Consider the following 21,629-nt stretch of genomic DNA (forward strand, 5'->3'; position numbering starts at 1 on the left):
GTGTGGTAGGTGGTGGTAGGTGTGTGGTGGTGGGTGGTAGGTGGTGGCAGGTGGTGGTAGGTGGGTGGTAGGTGGGTGTAGGTGTGTGGTAGGTGGGTGGCAGGTGGTGGTAGGTGGGTGGTAGGTGGGTGGTAGGTGGGTGTAGGTGTGTGGTAGGTGGGTGGCAGGTGGTAGTAGGTGGGTGGTAGGTGTGTGGTAGGTGGGTGGCAGGTGGTGGTAGGTGGGTGGTAGGTGGGTGGCAGGTGGGTGGTAGGTGGGTGGTAGGTGGGTGGTAGGTGGGTGTAGGTGGGTGTAGGTGTGTGGTAGGTGGTGGTAGGTGTGTGGTAGGTGGGTGGTAGGTGGTGGTAGGTGGGTGGTAGGTGGGTGGTAGGTGTGTGGTAGGTGGTGGTGGGTGGGTGGTAGGTGGGTGGTAGGTGGTGGTAGGTGGGTGGTAGGTGGTGTTAGGTGGTGGTAGGTGGGTGTTAGGTGGTGGTAGGTGGGTGTAGGTGTGTGGTAGGTGGGTGGTAGGTGGGTGGTAGGTGGTGGTAGGTGGGTGGTAGGTGGGTGGTAGGTGGGTGGTAGGTGGTGGTAGGTGGGTGGTAGGTGGGTGGTAGGTGGGTGGCAGGTGGTGGTAGGTGTGTGGTAGGTGTGTGGTAGGTGGGTGGTAGGTGGGTGGTAGGTGGTGGTAGGTGGGTGGCAGGTGGTGGTAGGTGGGTGGTAGGTGTGTGGTAGGTGGGTGGTAGGTGGGTGGGTGGTAGGTGGTGGTAGGTGGTGGTAGGTGGGTGGGTGGTAGGTGGGTGGTAGGTGGTGGCAGGTGAGTGGTAGGTGGTGGTAGGTGGGTGGTAGGTGGGTGGGTGGTAGGTGGGTGGGTGGTGGGTGGGTACAGGTGGGTGCAGGTATGTGACTGGTAGGTGGGTGCATGTGGGTGGGTGCATGTGGGTGCAGGTGGGTGTGGGTCGGGATGCCCTCCCTCAGCTCCCCCCACTGGTCCCTCTCATTGTCAGTGGGGCTTGTCACCCACATCCTCAAATTCTGTGATCCCTAGGGACAGAAGCAAGTCAGGAGGGCACCTGCCGGCCCTGAGCTCTTCTCACCCTGCCTGCACAGCCCTTGAGCTCAGCAGGTGCACCCAGCAGCCGTGACTTTCTCGCCCCACACCATCCACATCAAACGTGTTGCCCTGGAGTCTCAGCTCTTGCTTCCCTAGAGGCCCTTGTTGAAGTCTCAAAACGAGAAGGCCCAAGGGAAACGTGTTTGAGAGGACTGAGCTTCCCCATCCCGGGGAGCCCCACGCCTGGTGGCATGCATGTCAAAAGCACACGCACTCGGGCCAACAGCCTGGCAACGCCTCCTCCTACCCCAGGCAGCCACGGTCATGTTGAAACCTCAGAACCACAAGAGGAAAAGCAAAAACCAACAATGCATTCCACAGGAAAGGGACAGAGCAGCTCTAAATAGGAAACCTCTGAGGAGTAAGGAACGCTGTCCACAGGCATGCCAGGAAGTAAATAATCTGCGGTTCGACCAGGCCGGTCACATTGGCTCATGAATTCATGGGGCAGAGGAACATGGGGCAGAACCATGGCGGTGAGGGTGGCAAGGGCTAAGAGTCTACAGAGGAAATGCATCTCATGCTTTATGAAAATAATCTAATGCTTCAGAAAATTAGGAGATTTTCACTGAGTTGCTGTCATCTTTGCTACAAATCAGCATGCTTCCTACTTTCTGCTCCAGTTAAGGAGGCTTCCAGGCTCACTCCTTCAGCAATGGCAGCTTTGGGACCACAGTGCCTTGGGCGTTACTGAAACAGGACATGCAAGTGGCTCTCTGATGGGCGTGAAGAGGCTGAGCATGTGGGTGAGTGGTGAAGATGGAAGTGGCTCTGGCCCCATGGGACACACGCTAGGGATGACGCCTGTCCTGCAGGGCAGCACTTGGGGGCACAGGTGTCCAGGGCCATGCGGGCAGGGTACATACCTCGCCGTAGCTCTGCCTATCCCCTGCAGAGTGGCTGATGTAAGGTGAGTAGGAGATCATGTCGGGGCGGTCGATGTCATAGATGGCCTTATTTTTAGGAAGGGCTGCCAAGTCCCTGTAGTCCAGAATCTCACCACCAAGCTTGGCCTGAGGGCGGAAAGAGAATTGGGGAGGGGACAGTCAGACCCACATCCCAGAGGGCAGTGCCCCCAAAGCCAGATGCATCCCACAGGACAGTGCCCCCAAAACCAGAGGACAGTGGCTGTTCCAGCAGCCGTGAGGAGGGTGCTGGGGTCACAGCACTTCGGGCAGAGTCTGAGCTCACCCCCAGCTCCTGGTATAGGTGAAATGGGGACAGGATCAAAGCACAGGGAACTCCAGAGCAGGCGGGCCTGGATCCTGAGGCCCAGCCATGAAAGAGCCAGTAGGCCTCGCGGAAGTGTCTTCTCTAAGCCTCAGTTTCCTTCTGCACAAAGTGAGGGAGATGATCACATACGAAGGCTCTGGGATCAAGGAGGCCACGCCTGTGATGTGCCTGGCACGGGGTCTGGCAGACTCAGTTCATGGCTTAAACATGTGTACATGCATGCACACGTACCAACACAGACACACACACAGGCAAACACATACGCGTCCCTTACTATTCATGTGAGATAGGTCCCGGGACCCTTCTCAAATCCCCAAATCCTCTAATGCTCAGGTTGTTAAATAAAATTACGTGGTATTTGCACGTAGCCTGTGCACATCCTCCCATTTGCTTAAAATCATCTGTTGGTGATTTGTAATGCCTAACACAATGCAAATGCTGGGTAAATGGATGCTATACTGTATTCTTTTATTTGCATAAATAAAATACTGTATTATTTTTATATTATTTTATTTGTATTAATTTTTATTGTTGTTTGCTATTTTTATTGTTTTGTAAGAATATTTTCAATCTGAGGTTGGTTGACTCTGCAGATGTGGAACCCATGGATACAAAGGGCGATGACATATACCTACATATACATGTGCACACATATGCACACACATGCACACACACACATGCATGCAAACACATGCAGGCACACACATGCACTACACACATATGCACGCATACCCCCACACAGAGAACGTGTCTGTCTGAGACTGTGGAGGTACAGACACCCCCTCACATCTTGGCCCACTTCCACATACTAGCATACATGTGTCCACACCCACACACTGACACGTGTTCACACATACAATCACTCCCCAGGCCCACGGCTCACTCACACACATCCAGCACACCCCCCACACCGGCACACACACCTGCACACCCAGACTCACCCACAGACGTGCAGACACACCTGCCCACACGTACTTGCAATCACCCCACCGCCACCAAGCAAGTTCACATTCACCGCCCCCCATGCCCACACACACTCACACATTTACACGCACTCACACGCATTCACACACACTCACACGCATTCACACGCACTCCAGCAGCAAAGCACCCGGCATCGGACAGGCCAGCTGGGACGCCCCCTCAGCAGGGTTGGGGGCCCTTCTGTCTTGTCTACCCCTGGCCCACCCTGGCCCGCAGAGGCACTCCTGCCCTTGCTGAATGAATGTGGAACGCGGGGAGCACCCCTGTGTCTGCTCAGGCAGGTCCAGCCGGTGCGTGCTGCTCTCCGCTCTGATTCTGCCCAGCCTTCCCCTGCAGTACCCCGCTGTGCACTGTGCACACACTCTTGCCCCTGCCTGTCCCTTTCTCCCTGGCTCTGGGCTCTCCAGGAGCTGCCTGGGGCATTTTCCAGCCACAGGTGACTCTGGTAGATTGCTGTTGCTGCTTCTCGATCCGGCCTCAGCCTCCTCTGGACACAATGAGCTCTCTACCACAAGACATGCACTGAGCTGAGCCCTCCATCATCTGCTCACAAAGCACAATGATGACAAGAAGGGGCGCTCACAGAAGCTCCTTTTCACAGTGTAGAAGCCAGAGCCCAGAGAGGTTGGGTAACTTGCCCAGAGTCACAGAGCCAGGAGGGTGGAGGGCAGGACGTGACCCTGGCTGTCTGACTCCAGAGCCCATGCTCCCCACCACAGCTCTCCCCTTTCCAGGCCTCACTGCCAGGGGAACGCCTCTCAGGCCCAGATGTATCCCAGTGTTCTCAGCTCAAACCTTCCAGGAGCCCCTCCTCGGCTGGACAATGCCAGTCCTCATCATAGCCCCCAAACTTGGCCCTCCTGTTCCTGGCAGCTTCACCCTAAGCTGTCTCTTCCCCATGTCCCCAGCTGTGCCAGGTTCAGCCCCCTGCTCCAGCTTTCCTGTATTTCTCTGGGTCTGTTAGCCCCCAGCCCACCTCCTCCACGAAGTCTTCCCTGATCACCAGGCTTGAGGGTTCTCCTGAGATATTGGGTCTTGGGGTGAACCCTGCCATTTGCGATGTTCATGAAGAGAATGAAGTTCTGACATCTCAGACCTGTGGCTGCCCCTTTGGAGCCTGGGGCAGGGTTCAAAAGACCTGAGATCCAATCCCGAGTCAGTCATTTGTAGATCCGATCCTGTAGGATTTTCAGCAATTCCCCTCTGCCTTCTGGGAAATTGGAACTCTGGTGCTTGTTTACCCACTTATCCATGCCACTTGGCACTCAAGTCCTTACAGCTCCCAGTCACCCACAGCCTGGGGGCTTTGTACCTGCTGTTCCCTCTCTGGGACGTGCTCTTCCCACACACCTTCCCTGAGCTCCACCTCTGTTCCTTCCAAACTCAGTGGAGGCCCCCCTGGCCCGAGTTAGTGTTGATCTTCATCTGTGGAGTCATCCTGTATCCCCCCAAGACTGTGGCTCCTGGAGGTCCAGGATTCATTACTGAGCCCCTTGCCTGGCTGTGAGCTTGACAGCGGGCTTGTGGATTGAACGAAAGCCAATCAAGCATTTGCAAAAGTCAGGCGAACACTCAGCCAGATGCCTGGAGAGGTGCGTGTTGCATCCTCCCTTCCCCACCTCCGTCCCCTCCCAGCAGCGACGATCACAGCATTCACCTGTCCAGCCCCACAGCACAGGGGGCCGCCTTGCCCTGGGTTAGTTCCCAGCCTTCCTCAGGCTTCCCTGAACCACCCGGCCCTGACGGCAGGGGTCAGAGAGGGCAGCCTGCAGGATGCCAACAGCCCCTGCCCGACCCCCTAGACAGGTTGCTAAGTAGCCTTGCAGATCCACTTCTCCCCATGCCAAGTCCTTGGGTGGTTGCCATGACAACAGACGGCACTCTCTAATTGGCAGAAGGCCTCTCGAGTATGTGTAAAGGGTTTTTCCTCTTTGCTTTCTTCCCTCCCACACTCCACCCAGCACAATACACACTAATATGGCCACCTACGACAGTATCATTACCATATAACCCAGTCAATGATAACACAGAATGGAAGCACGCTGCTTTTATACTCTGCACTACTGACATGTTGAAATAAAGGTTACAAAATAGTATGTTCAGGGTGACCCCACGTTATAAAAATTACACACACACAGAAGCGAGACCTGAAGGGTGCCTCAGAAGCATCGGCAGGGCCACTGTGGCTGGCAGGATGTAAACGCTTTCATTTCCTCTGGTGTGCTGATTACTGTTGTTTTTTTCATTTTTTAAAATAAATGCAGATTGCCTTTGGAATAAAGAAAAGAGCAGTGAAACAGGTGATGTCCAAAAGCCACGTGGTTTATGGAGGGTCTAATGTGTGTGCACGTTTTATCCTGGAAACTAAGATGAACGAGGCCCAGCCCCTGCCCACCAAGCCTTCACGGTCCGTGGAGGAGATGCAGTCACTTGGTGGATTCTGGTCCATTCCCGTGCACGTGAATGGCAGGGGGCGCTGGTCTCTTTCTGACGGCGAAGGAAGGGGATGCTGCATTTCACAACCACCCACAGCAGGCAGGGCTGTCAACTGCAACCTGCAAAGCACCACGATGGGGGCATGGAACGGCCCCTTTCTGAGACCGTGGGAGTGCTCAGCACAAAGCAGGGGGCCAGGCACACAGTAGGTTGATGACAGACACCAGTAGAGGTGAGATGAAAAGCAGGGCAGGCCAGGTGCAGTGGCTCACACCCGTACTCTCAGCGCTTTGAGAGGCCAAGGCAGGTGGGTCACCTGAGGCCAGGAGTTTGAGACCAGCCTGGCCAACATGGTGAGACCCCTCTACTAAAAATACAAAAGTTAGCCAGGCATGGTGGCATGTGCCTGTAATCCTAGTGACTTGGGAGCCTGAGGCAGGAGAATTGCTTGAACCTGGGAGGCGAAGATTGCAGTGAGCCAAGATCGTACCGCTGCACTCCAGCCTGGGCAACAGAGGAGACTCTGTCGAAAAAAAAAAAGAAAAAAAGAAAAGCGGGACACAACCCTGGGATAAGGAGGGCTTGCCCACCAAATCACACCATCTCGGTGAAGAGCCAGACTGTGTGCACTGCCCACTCGTGTGGCACCAACCCCAAGGTGGGAGAGAGAGTGGGGCTGCTCTGGCTTCTGGCCCGTGTGGCCCCTGGGAGGGCTGGGATGCAGCCAGGCTGGGTGCTGACCATGGTACTTGGAGCACGTGCCAGAATTAGGAGCATGTGACCTTGGATTATGGCTCCACCACTTAGAGGCTGCAAAGTCAGCGCATATCTCAGAGTGGCATCAGCAACGTGGGCGCACTGATGACAGGTCCCTGGACAGCTCTGAGGCCAAGAGGAGGCAGCATGGCACTCCACGCATTCTCTCTTGTGTCAAACTAAGGGCCGGGAGACTGGATTAATTTATTCGAGGCCTTCTGTTTAAAACTGGAATTGTGAGCACACCTACTTGGCCAAGCAGGAAGTCCATCAAAGCGGAGACACAGTGCACCAGGCTGCAGTCAACCCGGGGTTAAGTGCACGCCCCGCTGGTGCAGAAATTCTTCACCCACCAACATCCTGCCCCGTCCCTTGGCAGGCGTCCCACCTGAAACCCGCACTTGGGTCTGCCCCGATCTCTCCTGTGGACAGGAACCCCTTCCCCTACCCAGAACCGGGATGCCATCCGGCCTGATCGCGGCTGGGTGCCCAGGGCTCCACAGGGAGCTTGTGTTCGCCCATGTGCTGCCTGAAGCAAGAAGAAAAGGAGCCACCATGGCTGTTCACCACACTGAGCAGTGGGTTCTCCTGGAAAAACCCAAGTCTCAGAGTCATGGAGACCTGTGGGCTCCAAGCCCAGCTCTGCCTTGAAAAAGTGCTGCATGGCCTTGAAAGCGGGACCATGACAACAGAGGCTGCTGTCACTGCTTACTGCATGCACACACAGTCACTACCACCCCACGCCCCTTGCAAATGCCAGTTTGTTTAAAACAAAAAAAATGAGCTCATATTTAATGAGCAGTTATTACGTGCCATACAGGTTCCAACAACAACAACAGCAGCAACAGCAACAGCAACAGCAACAGCTACCATGAATGAGCGCTTACTAGGCACCAGGCCAGATGCCGAGTACTTTGCACATGTTGGGGCTCAGAAAACAATACCCCAAAGTGTGGAGCCCCAGCTTGCTGAGGACTTTGACCTAAGGGAGAGTGGAAGCAGGGTCTCTCCGACTGCCTCCTGCCCTCCTGTCTCTCACCCGCTTCCTTCCCGCCCCTGCTGAAGTGACCCATAGAAACCAGAGTTCCTCTTCCCCACGGCGGTCATAGAAACTAGAAGCTCCTCCCCAAAGCCAGCCATGAAGCCTACAAACATGAGTCTAACCTTCCCCTCATTCTGTGCACGACCTGGCCATGGAGACGTTCTCTGACCTAGCTTGCCTGAGGGTGGGTCCTAAGACCCCCCGCCCTATACCTGGAGGAAGAAGGGCTCCCCGGAGAGGACAAGAAGCATCTGAGCGGACGGCCCTGCTGTTTCCCCACGCGGTCTATTCCCACCAGATCACACACTTTTTGTCCAATCACATTTCTACATGGCCGTCCAGTTATCATCCAATCTAAGCATAAAAATAGGCCAGGTGCAGTGTCTCATGCCTGTAACCCCAGCACTGTGGGAGACCGAAGCGAGTGGATCACCTGAGGTCAGGAGTTTGAGACCAGCTTAACCAACATGGAGAAAACCCATCTCTAGTAAAAATACAAAATTAGCTGGGTGTGGTGGCGCATGCCTATAATCCTAGCTACTTGAGAGGCTGAGGCAGGAGAACTGCCTGAACCCAGGGAGTGGAGGTTGCAGTGAGCTGAGATCGAGCCATGGCACTCCAGCCTAGGCAACAAGAGTGAAACTCCATCTCAAAAAAAAAAAAAAAAAAAGAAGAGTGTTGGCCAGGCATGGTGACTCACACCTGTAATTCCAGCACTTTGGGAGGCCGAGACAGGTGGATTGCTTGAGGCCAGCCTGGGCAACATAAAAATATCTCATCTCAACAAAAAATTCAAAAACTAGCCAGGTGTGACGGTGCGTGCCTGTAGTCCCAGCTACTCAGAAGGCTGAGGTGGGAGGATCGCCTGAGCCCGGGAGGTTGAGGCTGCCGTGAGCCATGATCTCACCATTGCACTCCGGCCTGGGCAAGAGAGCGAGACCTTGTCTCTAAACCAAAATTAAAAAGGACAGTCCTCCCTGGGTCTTTGCACCTTCGTTTCTGAAGGCTCCTGTGTCACCTAACACTTTGATTAAATACATTTTCTCTTGTGAACTTGTCTCTTGTTATAGGAGTGTTAGCTGTGACCCTTTCAACGGGTGAGCAAACAAACCACACTTTTGTGCCCCTACACAAACATGATCTCATTCACAGGATACCTGTCATAACCATTATTCATGAGGATGCTGATGGTATTATGGGCTGACCTGTGTCTCCCCGAATTCCCATGTCGGTAAAATCCTAACCCACAGGATCTCAGAAGGTGACTGCATTTGCAGGCAGGGCCTTAAGAGAGGTCATCAAGTTAAAATGAGGCCGTTAGGGTGGGTCCAATCCAATCTGCCTGGTGTCCTCATGGGAAGAAATCAGGACCTGGATGCACACAGATGACTCGTGAGGACACAAGGAGAGGACGGCCACCTGCGGGCCAGGGATGGGGAGACCAACCCTGCCGACTCCTTGATCCTGGGTTTCCAGGCTCTGGAACTTTGAGACAATTTATTTCCGGTGTTCAAGCCCCCGGGAGGTCGACACAGATGATGGTGATGGTAACGGCAGCGAGCATCTCCCACAGCCTTCTTCTGGGCAGGCGCTGTGCTCACTGTCACCCAGGCAGTGCCTCAGTGAGCCCTGGACCGAAGGTACCCGGGGGTCTCCATGGCTTACCGAGGCACTCCCAGAGGCACCAGGCGGGTGGCACCTCGTCCAGGGCACGCAGCCAACCTGGTGCCTTCATGCACCCGCCTAAGCTTTGGAGTGCACGTCCCAAGGGCCACAGTGCCACTCACCCTCCAGGCCAGCAGTGCATCATGGTAACTGAGGACACGTGCGCTCCTCACGGGCACTGTCAGGATTAAGGTCAGGAAGGACCCTGTGTCCAACCACTATGAGCGAGGAGGGCAGAAAAGAAGCACAGCAGAGAGCGGATCCAATACATTGTCTCAAAGTTCCAGAGCCTGGAAACCCAGCGGATCCAGCCTCCGCTGAGGCAGAGAGAACCCAGGTCCTGGCCTGGTGGGGACGGGGAGGGGAGAAGGGGCTTGTCCCACGTCACCAGCCATTCCAGTGCTGGGTTCTGGTGCAGGGGCAGCCTACGCAACAGTCCTGGGTGGTCCCTGGTTACCACCGCATAAGCCATCCCTCACCTGGAGCTGGGGGTCCTCGCCTAGATAAGGAATCTTGGTATTTACACAAGCAATATCAGCAAATAATAGTAATAATAATCTCCCATATCGAATCCCACCACCCAGAGGAAATTTCTGGTAACGACTTGTTAAAATGTTTTCAATCATTTTTATATTTGTGTGTGCTTATGGAAGCATGTGAGGCGCGCATGCGCGCGCGTGTGCGCGCGCGCACACACACACACACACACACACACACACACACACAGTCTCTCTTTAACGAAAACGGGATCACATAATTTACATCACCCTTAGCGTGCATCTTTTAGGGAGGCGTCGGGAGCACGTGTGTGCTGGTCTACACAGATCTGGGCCGTGGTTTGCAAAATCTGCAGGGTCCGCCTGGGTGCCTGGCAAGCCCTGACTGTCAGCCATTGATGTGACGTGTTTGCGCCACTATAAACAGCAGCTGTGTACACACCATCGTGTGGCTCTTGTCACCAGATAGTTGGGGAGAGGTTCCTAGGGGAATTGCCAGGTCAAACAAACATTCTGTGTTTCAGGTTTTCAGTCAAACTCATAAAGCCTGTACCAACCTCCACCCAGAAGCAGGGACAAGAGCAATGGCCATACCTCGGGCCCCAGATGACAGCTGTCAGGGAACTCTCTTAGGGGCAGGCTCAGCCATGGCCACCGGGCCCCCCTTCTCTTTCCACCCTCCCACTGCCGTCCCCATAAAAATGCCCCGACTTACATAAATCACACGGCTCGGAGACCCTGAGGTGCTGGAAGCAGGGACAGAAATGATGCTCTCTGAGGAAGTTCTGGTTTCCTGAGAAAGGAGAGAGGAAGAGATTGAAGCCAGGTACCAACATTCGGGGCCTCCAGAGGCGACTGTCGGGAGTTCCACTCCAGCAGCCACGCCAGTGCACTGGGGTGTTTCTTTAAAGTTGGGGCTGGGTTGGGCGCAGTGGCTCACACCTGCAATCCCAGCACTTCGGGAGGCAGAGGTGGGCAGATCACGAGGTCAGGAGTTCGAGATCAGCCTGACCAACATGGTGAAACCCCGTCTCTACTAAAAATACGAAAATTAGCTGGGTGTGGTAGCAAGCATCTGTAATCCCAGCTACTCAGGAGGCTGAGGCAGGAGAATCACTTGAACCCGGGAGGCGGAGCTCAGTGAGCCGAGATCGTGCCACTGCACTCCAGTCTGGATGACAGAGAGAGACTCCATCTCAATAAATAAACAGATAGATAAATAAATAAATAAATAAACAAACAAATAAATAAATAAATAAATAAAGTTGGGGCTGAAGGAATTCTTAGAATAAACCCACAGGCTTGGCTGAATGACTGAAAACTGAATGACTGAAAAGCTAGCATCAGACAGATGCGGTGGGCCACATGGGACCAGAGTGACACACAGGCCGTTCCACAAACTCCAGTTATGCTCAGAGATGTCATTTTCCACCAGGATTATGGGGACTCGCTGCAGCTTAGTCCACTGGCCCAGGTTCCTGGGAACATGGGACCATCTTGGTCACCCTAAAGACCCTCTCTAGCTCGGCCCCCAGCTCTGTCCTCCATGCCCTCTGACCCTCCCACGGCCCCCCAAGGCTGTCTTAGCTCAAGGAGCACCTGCTCCCACCTGACACACAACTTAGAAATGGCCCTTTGGAGGCCCCTGGCAGCCACTCTCTCCACCGCACCTCTGGGCTTGTCCTGGCCTTTTTGCTGCCGTCACCCCGGGACCTGTGTCCTCCTTGCATGCTTGCTGCTGTCTGGTCCACTCCTCCCTCCCAGACTACACCTGCTGTGTCCCCTGGGCTGATGGTTTGCATGACTGTCCTGCCTCTTCTCCCACCTCAGCCCCTTCCAGCCCTGTGGACACGCTCCTTCTGTGGTCCCCACACCCCTGGCTGCACCTGCTGTCCCTCCCCACCTGCAAGAAAGGGGTCTCTCCTGGTTCAGCTCTCACTGGAGCTGCATGCTCCTCTCCTGGTTCAGCCCTCACTCCTGGGCCACCTGCCTGGCCTTCCCCACGCCTCCTATTCACCCTGTCCAAAAGGAGCCCATCTCCACAGAGGCCTCCCCAGCCCTCAGGAGCCAAGAGCTCGACCCTCACTCTCCCCACGGCCCCCACGTCCTCTGCTGCATCAATGGTTTCCCATCCCAACCACAGCCCCCACTGCAGCTCCCTCCTCTCTCATTTTCTGAGCAGACCCTTTTCTTGCCACCCCCAACAATTCTGTCCCGTCCATCTCAGGGGTCCATCCATGCAGCAGTGCCTGCAGCCCAGGAGGCACCACAGTGGATGGGCTGATCTGTGTCAACATTCGTAGGTTGAATCCTAACCCCCAGGACCTCAGAATGTGGCTGTATTTGGAGACAGCATTTTTAAAAGGTCACTAGGATGGGCCCTAATCCGTTATGCCTGGGGTTTCTACGAGCAGAGATCAGGACACAGACACTCAGAGGGAGGCCACGTGGAGGCGCAGGCAGCATCTATGAGCCAGCGAGGGAGAAACCGCCCCAGCTAACACTGAGATCCCGGCCTTTTGGGCTCCAGAGCTGTGGGAAGGTGGGTTTCTGCTGCACAAGCCGCCCAGGCCAGGTGCCTTTATCGGGGAAGCCCCAGCTGCCTGACTCAGGCTGGGCACCGTGCGGCGGCTGGCGTGGGTGACAACCAGCGCCTCCTACACTCAGCGCACACCAACGAAGATGGGCAACACCAGCGCGGGACGTGGGGCCACGTGCAGCAGCGGTAGGACAACCCTGTGAGGCATGCGGGTGGCGCCCGGACAACCCTGAGTGCAAACTTGATTCTGCATCTAGAAAGGAAGGAGAGGAGGGAGTGGGCATGACACTCCACCGCCTGTCCGTCACCTCTGCACTTGCCCCGCTCAACCGGCCCAGTTCCTCTCTGTGCCCCGTGTCTCCTCATGTCCTAAGCTGGGCAGCTGCTGCCGCCTCTGCCGTCGCCTCCTCTAGGAGGCCTGCCCAGCTTCCTTGGGCCTCCCTCAGCCCTGGGGCTACATGCCAGGTGGGCATCAACTCTGGGGTCTGCCTGCCCCCTGGGACCACGGATTTCTGCAGGCTGGCAAGGGTTGGGTCCTCAGTCATGCCCAGGATGGCCCAACACCACCTGCTGTTTGCAAAGTGGACAGCTAGTTCTGAGGTATGTGACACAGGATCTGCTGTCCCCACTGTTCCTGGGCCAGGTCAAATGTTTTACAGGCCAAGATGACGGCTGCATACATTTTATATGAATACATTGAAACACCCTTTGAGTCTCAGCGTCCTCCTCCATCCCCCAGCACCGCCTCCCTGAGGGGTTTTCCGTTTCTGAGGATTAGATCAGGGATGAGGCACGTGAGGTGCTTAGCACTGAAAAATTCTCCCCACTATTATTTCAGCTCAAGGTGGGCGCAGGAGATGACCTTGACAGAGAACCATCTTCTCTGCAAAGCAGACGAACATTGGGTGTTTTAGAAGAAAGATTCCCTTAAGCTGAGCACACCAACAGCAGCGCAAGAAAGTCTCGCAGGCTCCGGAGGAATGTTTCACAGCCTCCAACTGTGCCTTGGTACAAACGGGAGGGAGGGAGTGTTGGCCGGTTTCAGCACCGGGCCCGGGGTGGGGATTGCTCTCTGCATGTTTGAGGGAATTAGGCGGGGCAACCAGGTCACTGTCTTCATTCCCCTCCCTGGGCTCAGTCTCCAGCTCTGTGATGGGTGGGGAGGAGTCAGAAGGGAGCTGAGTAGGCCTGATTTTCCCCAGTGGGAGGAGGCTGGAGCTTTTTCTGACTTTCTCTCTACCCGACTCCACTCGCACAAAGGTGCTTGGCAATGGAACTCAACATCCGTACGTTCTCCCAGGCCCCAGTACAAGTGCCTTGTTCAGACCCACAGAGATGGAAGGGCTGGGAGCTCACCTGGCTCCAATCCCCACCGGCTGTGCCTGGCCCCAGGGAGGCAGCTGTCCTTCTACAGCCACTGGGGAGGCCTGTCATTAGGGTCACATGGTCTGACCCCTCTCATCTCCATGTGAAAGCCGAGGGGCTGAGGCTCAGAGAGGGCTAGTGACTTAGAGGGAGGAGGCAGAGCAGAACTCCAATGCCAAGCCTTGCTCTACCACCCTTGGCCACTGCTGAGAATTGCCAGGACCGCCTCGCTCCCATTCAGCTGGAACGGCCCCATGTTTGGTCTCAAGAAGCCTGTTTCCTTCTTCCTCAACGGCCCCCACAGTCTCCAGCCTCCTCCTGGGCTCCCACTCACAGTAGCCATCACGGAGGCCTCTGTGCACGGGGGAGGCCTCTCTCTTAACTTTTCCAAAGGAGACCCACCTTGGAAACCCACAGCCTAAGGGACCAGCCTGGCCAGTCCAGGCTTCCTCCACTGAAGTCACCCAGCCCCTGGCCAGAGCAGGGACCCCTCTGAGCTGAGCTGTCCCTGTGGCCACCTTCATTGTTCTTGGGGGTTACCTTGGGCTACTTACAGGCACAGGGCCACCCCCTTCCCACCCCACGGTCCTGAAACTCACGTTCAGTCCCCTGAAGATCACTGGCTTCTCAGACACACCACCCAGAGCCAGAACCAGACTGGGCCATCAGCCACAGCTCCAGGAAGCCACCTGCGACCACCGCCAGCTGGGCCTGGGCCCCTCTCGGTCATAGCACCTCTGAGCATCCTGCACATCATGCCTGCCCATCCACATCTGTCTCCCCCACCAGACGGGGGCTCCTTGGGGGCAGGGACCCCTCAGGTCTTATTCACCTCTCTGTTCACAGTGCCCAATCCCAGAGTGCACACAGTAGGTGCTTCGTGGCTTGTGTGTCAAATGACCATATGATCAAACGCCCGAGGCAGGGGGCACTGGGGACAGGGCAGCTAGGACCACATCTTTCTCATCTCCGCTGAGCACCCTGGTCAGATGCCAGGGACGTCTGACTTGTCATCTGTAAACCAAAAATTAAATGCTAGGGCTCCCCGGCCATCATAATGGACTCTATCCAGTTGGCCAGGGCACCCCAAAGTTAACCTAGAAGACTGGATTTGGCCATGATGGGAAGCAGGGTTCAGACAGGCCTCACTATGCCCGCCTCCCTTTGGAATTCAGGAAAAGCTCACCAGCATTTAACATCAACACAGACCTCAAGTCTGATGAGAAACATTTACAGTCTGTTCTCTCTGAAGCCTGCTACCTGGAGGCTTCATCTGCATGACGAAACCTTAGACGCCACAAAGAGACATTCCTTTCTATAGATATTAGCTCTTTCAACCAACTGCCAATCAGAACATTTTATGTTTATTTTTTGAGACAGGGTCTCACTCTGTTGCCCAGGCTGGAGTGCAATGCCACAATCTCGACTCACTGCAACCTCCGCCTCCCGTCTCAAGCGATTCTTGTGCCTCAGCCACCTGAATAGATGAGATTACACGCACGTGCCACCATGCCTGGCTAAGTTTTGTATTTTTGGTAGAGAGCAGGTTTCACCATGTTGGCCAGGCTGGTCTCGAACTCCTGACCTCAAATGATCCACCCACCTCAGCCTCCTAAGGTGCTGGGATTACAGGTGTGAGCCACTGCACACGGTTAATCAGAATGTTTTAAAATCTACCTATAACCTGGAAGCCCCTGCTTTGAGTTGTCTCACTTTCTGGACCAAACCAATGTCAATCTTACATGTATTCTGATTGATGTCTCATGTCTTCCTGACAGGTAATAAAATCAAGCTGCACCCCAAACACCTTGGGGGCCTGTTCTCAGGGTCACACGAGGGCTGTGTCATGGGACATGGTCACTCATATTTGACTCTGAATGAATCTCTTCCAGTACTTTACAGTTTCCCTCTTTCCGTGGACAGGTCCTTGTCCTCGGAGAGCTCCCATCCCCATGGTGCGGAAGGGGCAGCCATGCGATCAGGGCCACCTTCTAGGCTGTGGAGAACAGTGAGTGCTCCCTCCTCCCTACTGCAACCTTGCCTGGGGCAAGGGGCTCAGAGGTCGGCCTCTTGCTGAAAAGTAACCCTGAGGCAGGGACGGACTGGCTCCCGTGAGGGTCCCAGAGCCCTGCAGGCGCCAGCACAGAGGGGTTAGGACCGGGAGTCATTTCTCCTCTTGGACTAGCAGGTAGCATGGAGAAGCCATGGGTGTCGGGTTTCCAAGAGCAAGTGAGGTCGACGCCCCCAGGAGTGGTCCAGGCCCGCCTGCCTTCTGTATACTCTCTCCTTAACTGGCTTGCGCCTGACGCCTGACGGAACAACACAGAGCAGGATGGCTCTCCCTCCCACCCCCAGGCCAGGAAGCGCCAGGCCCTCCGGGACAATCAGCTCCAAGGGGACCTGAGATGTGTACGGTACGAGAACCATTAAGCCGGGAGCCACGCCAATCCCTGAACTCGGTGCTAAGAGGCCAGCCACTCTCAGGCTGCGCCGCCTCCATGTGTTGGCAGAGGCCAACTAGTCCTCTGTTAAAAATAACTGCTTCAAAAGCAACTGCAAACAGAGCCCAGGAAACAAGGACGCCTGAACAGGCCCCCGAGCACAAGGACTCCTTCCTCGTCTGCTGGCAGCATCCGTGGTTAAGTGACCCCCGTCCATTAGACCAGTGACCCGGAGGTCAGCACGGGCTGGCATCAGTGTGGGGGGTGGAACTGCTGCTGCTGCCTGGCCAGAGTCAGGCCTCCTGCAGGTCCCATGGCCAGTTCCACATCAGGGGCCAGACCTGGGAGCTGGAGCCAGCCGCCCCCCACCCCGCCCTTGAGGGGACCTGGCTGTGGTCGCAGAGCTCCCTTTTCCAGCCCTGGTCAGTCTCAGTGTGGTAGGAGTTATTAAAAAATTATTTTAAGGGCTGGGCACGGTGGCTCACGCCTGTAATCCTAGCACTTTGGGAGGCTGAGGTGGGTGGATCACGAGGTCAAGAGATTGTGACCATCCTGGCCAACATAATGAAACCCCGTCTGTATTTAAAATAAAAAACACAAAAATTAGCTGGGTGTGGTGGCACGCAACTGTAGTCCCAGCGACTCGGGAGGCTGAGGCTGAAGAATCACTTGAACCCGGGAGGCAGGGGTTGCAGTGAGCAGAGATTGCGCCACTGCACTCCAGCCTGGTGACAGAGCAAGACTCCGTCTCAAAAAAATAAAAAATAAAAAAAAGACAGAAATTATTTTAGGCAGATAGAAAGGAAAAGGGGTCCTTGGGAAGTTGTCGTTTTCAAAGCAGTTCTTAGAGCCAGGCTGGCATCCTTTGATATGCAAAGACAGGCCACTAGAAACCGGGTCCACCCAAACATGGCGATTCCTGTGGCCTTCTTGCCCTTGCCCCACATGTTCCTGGCAGTGGGGCCGCCCTCACATATCCCCATGTATGTAGAACATCATGACGCCCTGCATTTGCATATTAAAAGGCCAGGGTGGGAGGGCCAGCTTTTCCATGGCTACATGAATGACATGCCTGGTCAAACCAACCCCTGAGCCCTGTTGAACCTCTATATATACCTGGCTGGTGTCCACCCCACTTGGGGTTCCTTCCCTTGGCTTTGGGCCCCCCTCCCTCTTTCTCTGTACCAGGGAACTTCTTCCTTCTTTCTTGCCTATTAAACTCTCCGCTCCTTAAAACTACTCCACGTGTATCTGCGTTGTTTTTTCTAATTTAACTTGAGACGAAGACCCTGGTGTTCCTCCACTCACTGGAGCCGCAGCATCAGGAGGCAGGGTGGTGTCCCCATGCATACATGCAAGCCACAGTGTGGTCTGGTGGCCTCGGCATGAGAGGCTCCCTCGCTCAGGTCCCTTCCACAGGCCTTCCGTGGGCACAGAAGGATCTCACAAATGGTGTCGGCCCTGTGGTCACTTCAGAGTCACACACTGTGGCTTGCTGAGGGAAGGGCTGCTGCCTTGCTCATCTCTGAGACCCAGGGCAGCCTTGGGGTAGCTTGTAGAATGAATCATGGACTGTAGACACCATTTGAGGGGACGACGAAATTCACGATGTGCCAGCTAGCTGCTGCCATCCTGGCCAAGCTCACAGCGGGATTTCATCACATGACTCTTCTGCCACCGTGGAAGGCAGAAAAGGGTAGATTTCCCCTGGGGCCCCTCCCCTGCCCAAAGCAGAGCCGCTAGGAGAGCATCAGGGACACAGGTGGGAAGCCAGGGCACCTGCTTGCCCCTGTGTGGGCCTCCAGCCCTGCCTGCTCTGCTGGCCAGCAGGGGAACTGCCCTTCCAGGAGGAGTCCGGATGCTGGGCATCCTGCAGCTTCACTCAGACAGGCCTCCGTGCAAACGCTGTCCTGAACGCCATCAGACACTCTGAATGTCCCACTCTGTTCCCTGCAGGCACAGCTGCTCAAACAAGAGCCCACACCTGCCGCTATAGGACATCAGAGTCACTCAGGACTCCCAAAGTAGCCTGCTTGGTGGGCTGGATGAGGCCTCCAGGATACCCCACATTCGGGAGGAAATGGGAGGCCAGGGGTTGCTGAGATCCACAGCAGGAGCAGGATGAGGACATGGCCTGACCTGTGGGCCTTAGGGGTGTCCTCAGGTCCTGGACCACCAGTCAGATGGGGCCATAGACCACCCTCGGGTCCCAGACCACCAGCCAGATGAGGCCTGCTCCAAATCACTAAGCTAAAGGGAAAAGTCCAGCTGGGAACTGCTTGGGGCCAACCTGCCTCCCATTCTATTCAAAGTCACTCCTCTGCTCACTGAGATAAATGCAGATCTGATTCCTCCTTTCAGAACTCCGAAGAATGCAATCACTTGTCTCCTATCTACCTAGGACCTGGAAGCCCCTCCATGCTTTGAGTCACCCTGCCTTTGCTTCGAGCTGTCCCGCCTTTCCAGACTGAACCAATGTTCATCTTACATATGTTGATTGACGTCTCATGTCTCCCTAAAATGTATAAAACCAAACTGTGCTCTGACCACTTTGGACACATGTCATCAGGACCTCCTGAGGCTGTGTCATGGGTGTGCATCCTCAACCTTGGCAAAATAAACTTTCTAAATTAACTGAGACCTGTCTCGGATTTTCGGGGTTCACAGACGTGAGGGTGGTCTTGGGGACTGCTTGGGGCCCCCAACACTGTCGTTGTCCTCCAATTTTCACGGCCATTGGAGTTCATCAAGTGAGTGCAAAGGTCAGCAGGACAGTCCACAAAGGCTCTTAGATGCCTCTTTGCTGTGTGCACTCCAAGATTCGTGTGTTGGAAACTTGGTGTCCCTTGTGACGGTGTTGGAGGTGAGGCCTTTGGGAAGTGACTGTTCATGAGGGCTCTGCCTTCCTGAATGGATTGATGCCGTTACTGTGGGAGTGGGTTAGTTATCTTGGGAGTTTGACCCCCTTTTTCCTCTTTGTTCACGAGCTCTGGCCCTCTCTCCCCCTCCTGTCACAGGACGGCTCTCAGCAGATGCCGCATCACGCTCCTGGATTTCCCCACCTCCAGAACCATGAGCCAAATCAACTTATTTTTAAATAGATTACCTAGCCTGTGGTATTCTGTGATATCAACAGAAAACAAAGATGCCCTTGTTCCCCCTGCAGTATTGCTCAGCTGTCTACCTGTTTACCCTCCCCACCTCCTAAGCCTCGCTGCCCCCATCCTGCAGCCTGTGGGACTGGACAACGAGCCTGTAGAACCTGGTTAGTGTCCTCTTAACTGTACAAAGATTGGGCAGGAGCAGTGAAGAGTACATCAGAGACACCAGTAAATGCCACCAACCTTGTTTCTGTCTTCAGTTCTGGCTGCTTGTCGACACGCCGGATGCCAGATGGAGGAACCTGTTGACAAATTCCCAAGAGGGAAATGATTAGAGTTATTTCCCACATTGCAGGGGCCTGTGTGGAAACGTAGAAGAGGGAGCAGGTCCATGCACAGATGTGCACTCAGACTCCACCCTTCAAGCGTCCCTGACCATCCTCTCTGTGCTGGAGTTAGTGCCGGGCAGTGGGTACCTAGATCCCAGTCCCCGCCCCCAGGGGCTCACAGCCCAGTTGGGGGATGGAGCCAGGAAATAAATAGGGAAATGGCTGCTGTGCACAACTGCTCCCACAGGAGGCGGCGTAGGGTCTTGAGGAATCTGGGGGGTAGGTGGAAGATTCTTCTCTGAGGAGAGGGTGTTTGAAGGGGTTTCAAGTCCCTGGCTAGGATGTAGGATTGACTGCCTGCATGTTGAGGGCAATGGCTGGGCCCACCTGCAGAGACAGCTGGGGCTGCAACCTGGGTGGGAGCCAGCCTTGGGAAGGAGGACTTGAGGGGCAGGGCTCTAAGCTGAGAGGTGGGAAAAGTGAACCTCAGCTGGGAAGTGGGCCTGCTCCTTAGGGTATGGGGTGAAGAACAGGTGTGTTCGGTGGGAGCTGGGCACAAGGCTCAAACACTGGCCCCACCCTGTCACTAATTTACTCAATCTCTGTGGCTTCTTGTGCCTCAGTTTCTCTAGCTGTCAGCTCTGCCCAGCCACCCATATCAACAGCCACTACCATCAACATAACAAGGTCACCCAGCACCAAGCGCCCCCAACATCCCTGGCACTCTGGTCTCTTCTAATTCAACCTCAAACTGTCCCAAGTCTTTGGTTTTCTTTTTTATTTTATTTTTCCACCTAAGAATGAGCTAATACGAATTCTACCTTGTCAGGTCACTGGGTGAATTTAATAAAATTAAGCAGAGGTAATAAAGCATCAGAAAAGTGCTTTGTGAGTTGTTGTATATAAATGTTAGTTGCATTAGTGCAACCCTTCTCGTGCATGGGGGACTCAGTGAATGTCAGCTCTCTCTGCCCACCTTCTCATCCTTCAGAACCTGGGGCACTTGCACCTCCTGGGGCCTCCCTGAGCCTCAGCCTGACCTGCTGCCCCCTACAATTGGCTGGCACCGCACTCACACACCCAGCCTGACCCGCCACCCCCTGCAATGGGCTGGAACTGCACTCACACACCCAGCCTGACCCGCCGCCCCCCGCGATGGGCTAACACCGCACTCACACACCCAGCCTGACCCACCGCCCCCCGCGATGGGCTGGAACTGCACTCACACACCCAGCCTGACCCGCCGCCCCCCGCGATGGGCTAACACTGCGCTCACACACCCAGCCTGACCCGCCGCCCCCCAAGATGGGCTGGCACTGCGCTCACACACCCAGCCTGACCCGCTGCCCCCTGAGATGGGCTGGCACCAAACTCACACACCCAGCCTGACCCGCCGCCCCCTGCGATGGGCTAACACTGCACTCACACACCCAGCCTGACCCGCTGCCCCCTGAGATGGGCTGGCACCGTGCTCACACACCCAGCCTGACCCGCCGCACCCTGCGATGGGCTAACACTGCACTCATACACCCAGCCTGACCCGCTGCCCCCTGAGATGGGCTGGCACCGCGCTCACACACCCAGCCTGACCCGCTGCCCCCTGCGATGGGCTGACACTGCGCTCTCACACCCTCTGCTAGTTGCGTGGCTGCGTCTCCATCTCTCACCTGCCACTCCCACGAAGGTGAAGGCTGCGGCCAACTTGTGTATCCCACAAACAAGACATACAGGCTAGCACATGGTAGGGGCTGAAAAGTGTGTGTGCAATGAAGGAACTTATCCCATCTCCTGCCTGCAAAGCCCTCGGGTTCACGTAGATTTCATGGCGGCTCCTTTCTGAGGACACAGCAGCAACTCGGAGCTCTGAGAGATGGTGACTGGGTTCCATGCGCGAGTGCATAGAAAACATTTCTTGTTTATAAATTGGTTACATGCGCAAGTGCATAGAAAACATTTCTTGTTTATAAATTAAAAAATATATATATGGCCATAAACATAATAGGGCCGGGCGAGGTGGCTCACGCCTATAATCCCAGCACTTTGGAAGGCCGAGGTGGGTGGATCACCTGAGGTCAGGAGTTCAACACCAGCCTGACCAACATGGCAAAACCCCGTGTCTATTAAAAATACAAAAATTAGACAGGCGTTGTG

The 21,629-nt window shown here is 55.2% G+C and overlaps 1 protein-coding gene across 16 annotated transcripts in view; it reads right to left on the reverse strand.

Annotated features, from left to right (window-relative positions):
* Positions 1 to 21,629, reverse strand: part of ABLIM2 (actin binding LIM protein family member 2) — a 195,310-nt gene that overhangs the window by 70,393 nt on the left and 103,288 nt on the right. For all 16 annotated transcript variants that reach the window (XR_012091644.1, XM_073012534.1, XM_037983103.2 and 13 more), the window contains exons 8-10: positions 19,393 to 19,451; positions 10,419 to 10,496; positions 1,957 to 2,103 (exon numbers count right to left, since the gene is read on the reverse strand). Coding sequence is in view for 15 of the 16 variants with exons in the window: in XM_073012534.1 (XP_072868635.1) it covers positions 1,957 to 2,103; positions 10,419 to 10,496; positions 19,393 to 19,451 (284 nt within the window). In the remaining variant the exon portion in view is untranslated. The remainder of the gene's footprint in view (positions 1 to 1,956; positions 2,104 to 10,418; positions 10,497 to 19,392; positions 19,452 to 21,629) is intronic.

Source organism: Chlorocebus sabaeus, chromosome 27, assembly GCF_047675955.1.
Source record: "Chlorocebus sabaeus isolate Y175 chromosome 27, mChlSab1.0.hap1, whole genome shotgun sequence".
In the NCBI taxonomy this organism is placed as follows: domain Eukaryota; kingdom Metazoa; phylum Chordata; class Mammalia; order Primates; family Cercopithecidae; genus Chlorocebus; species Chlorocebus sabaeus.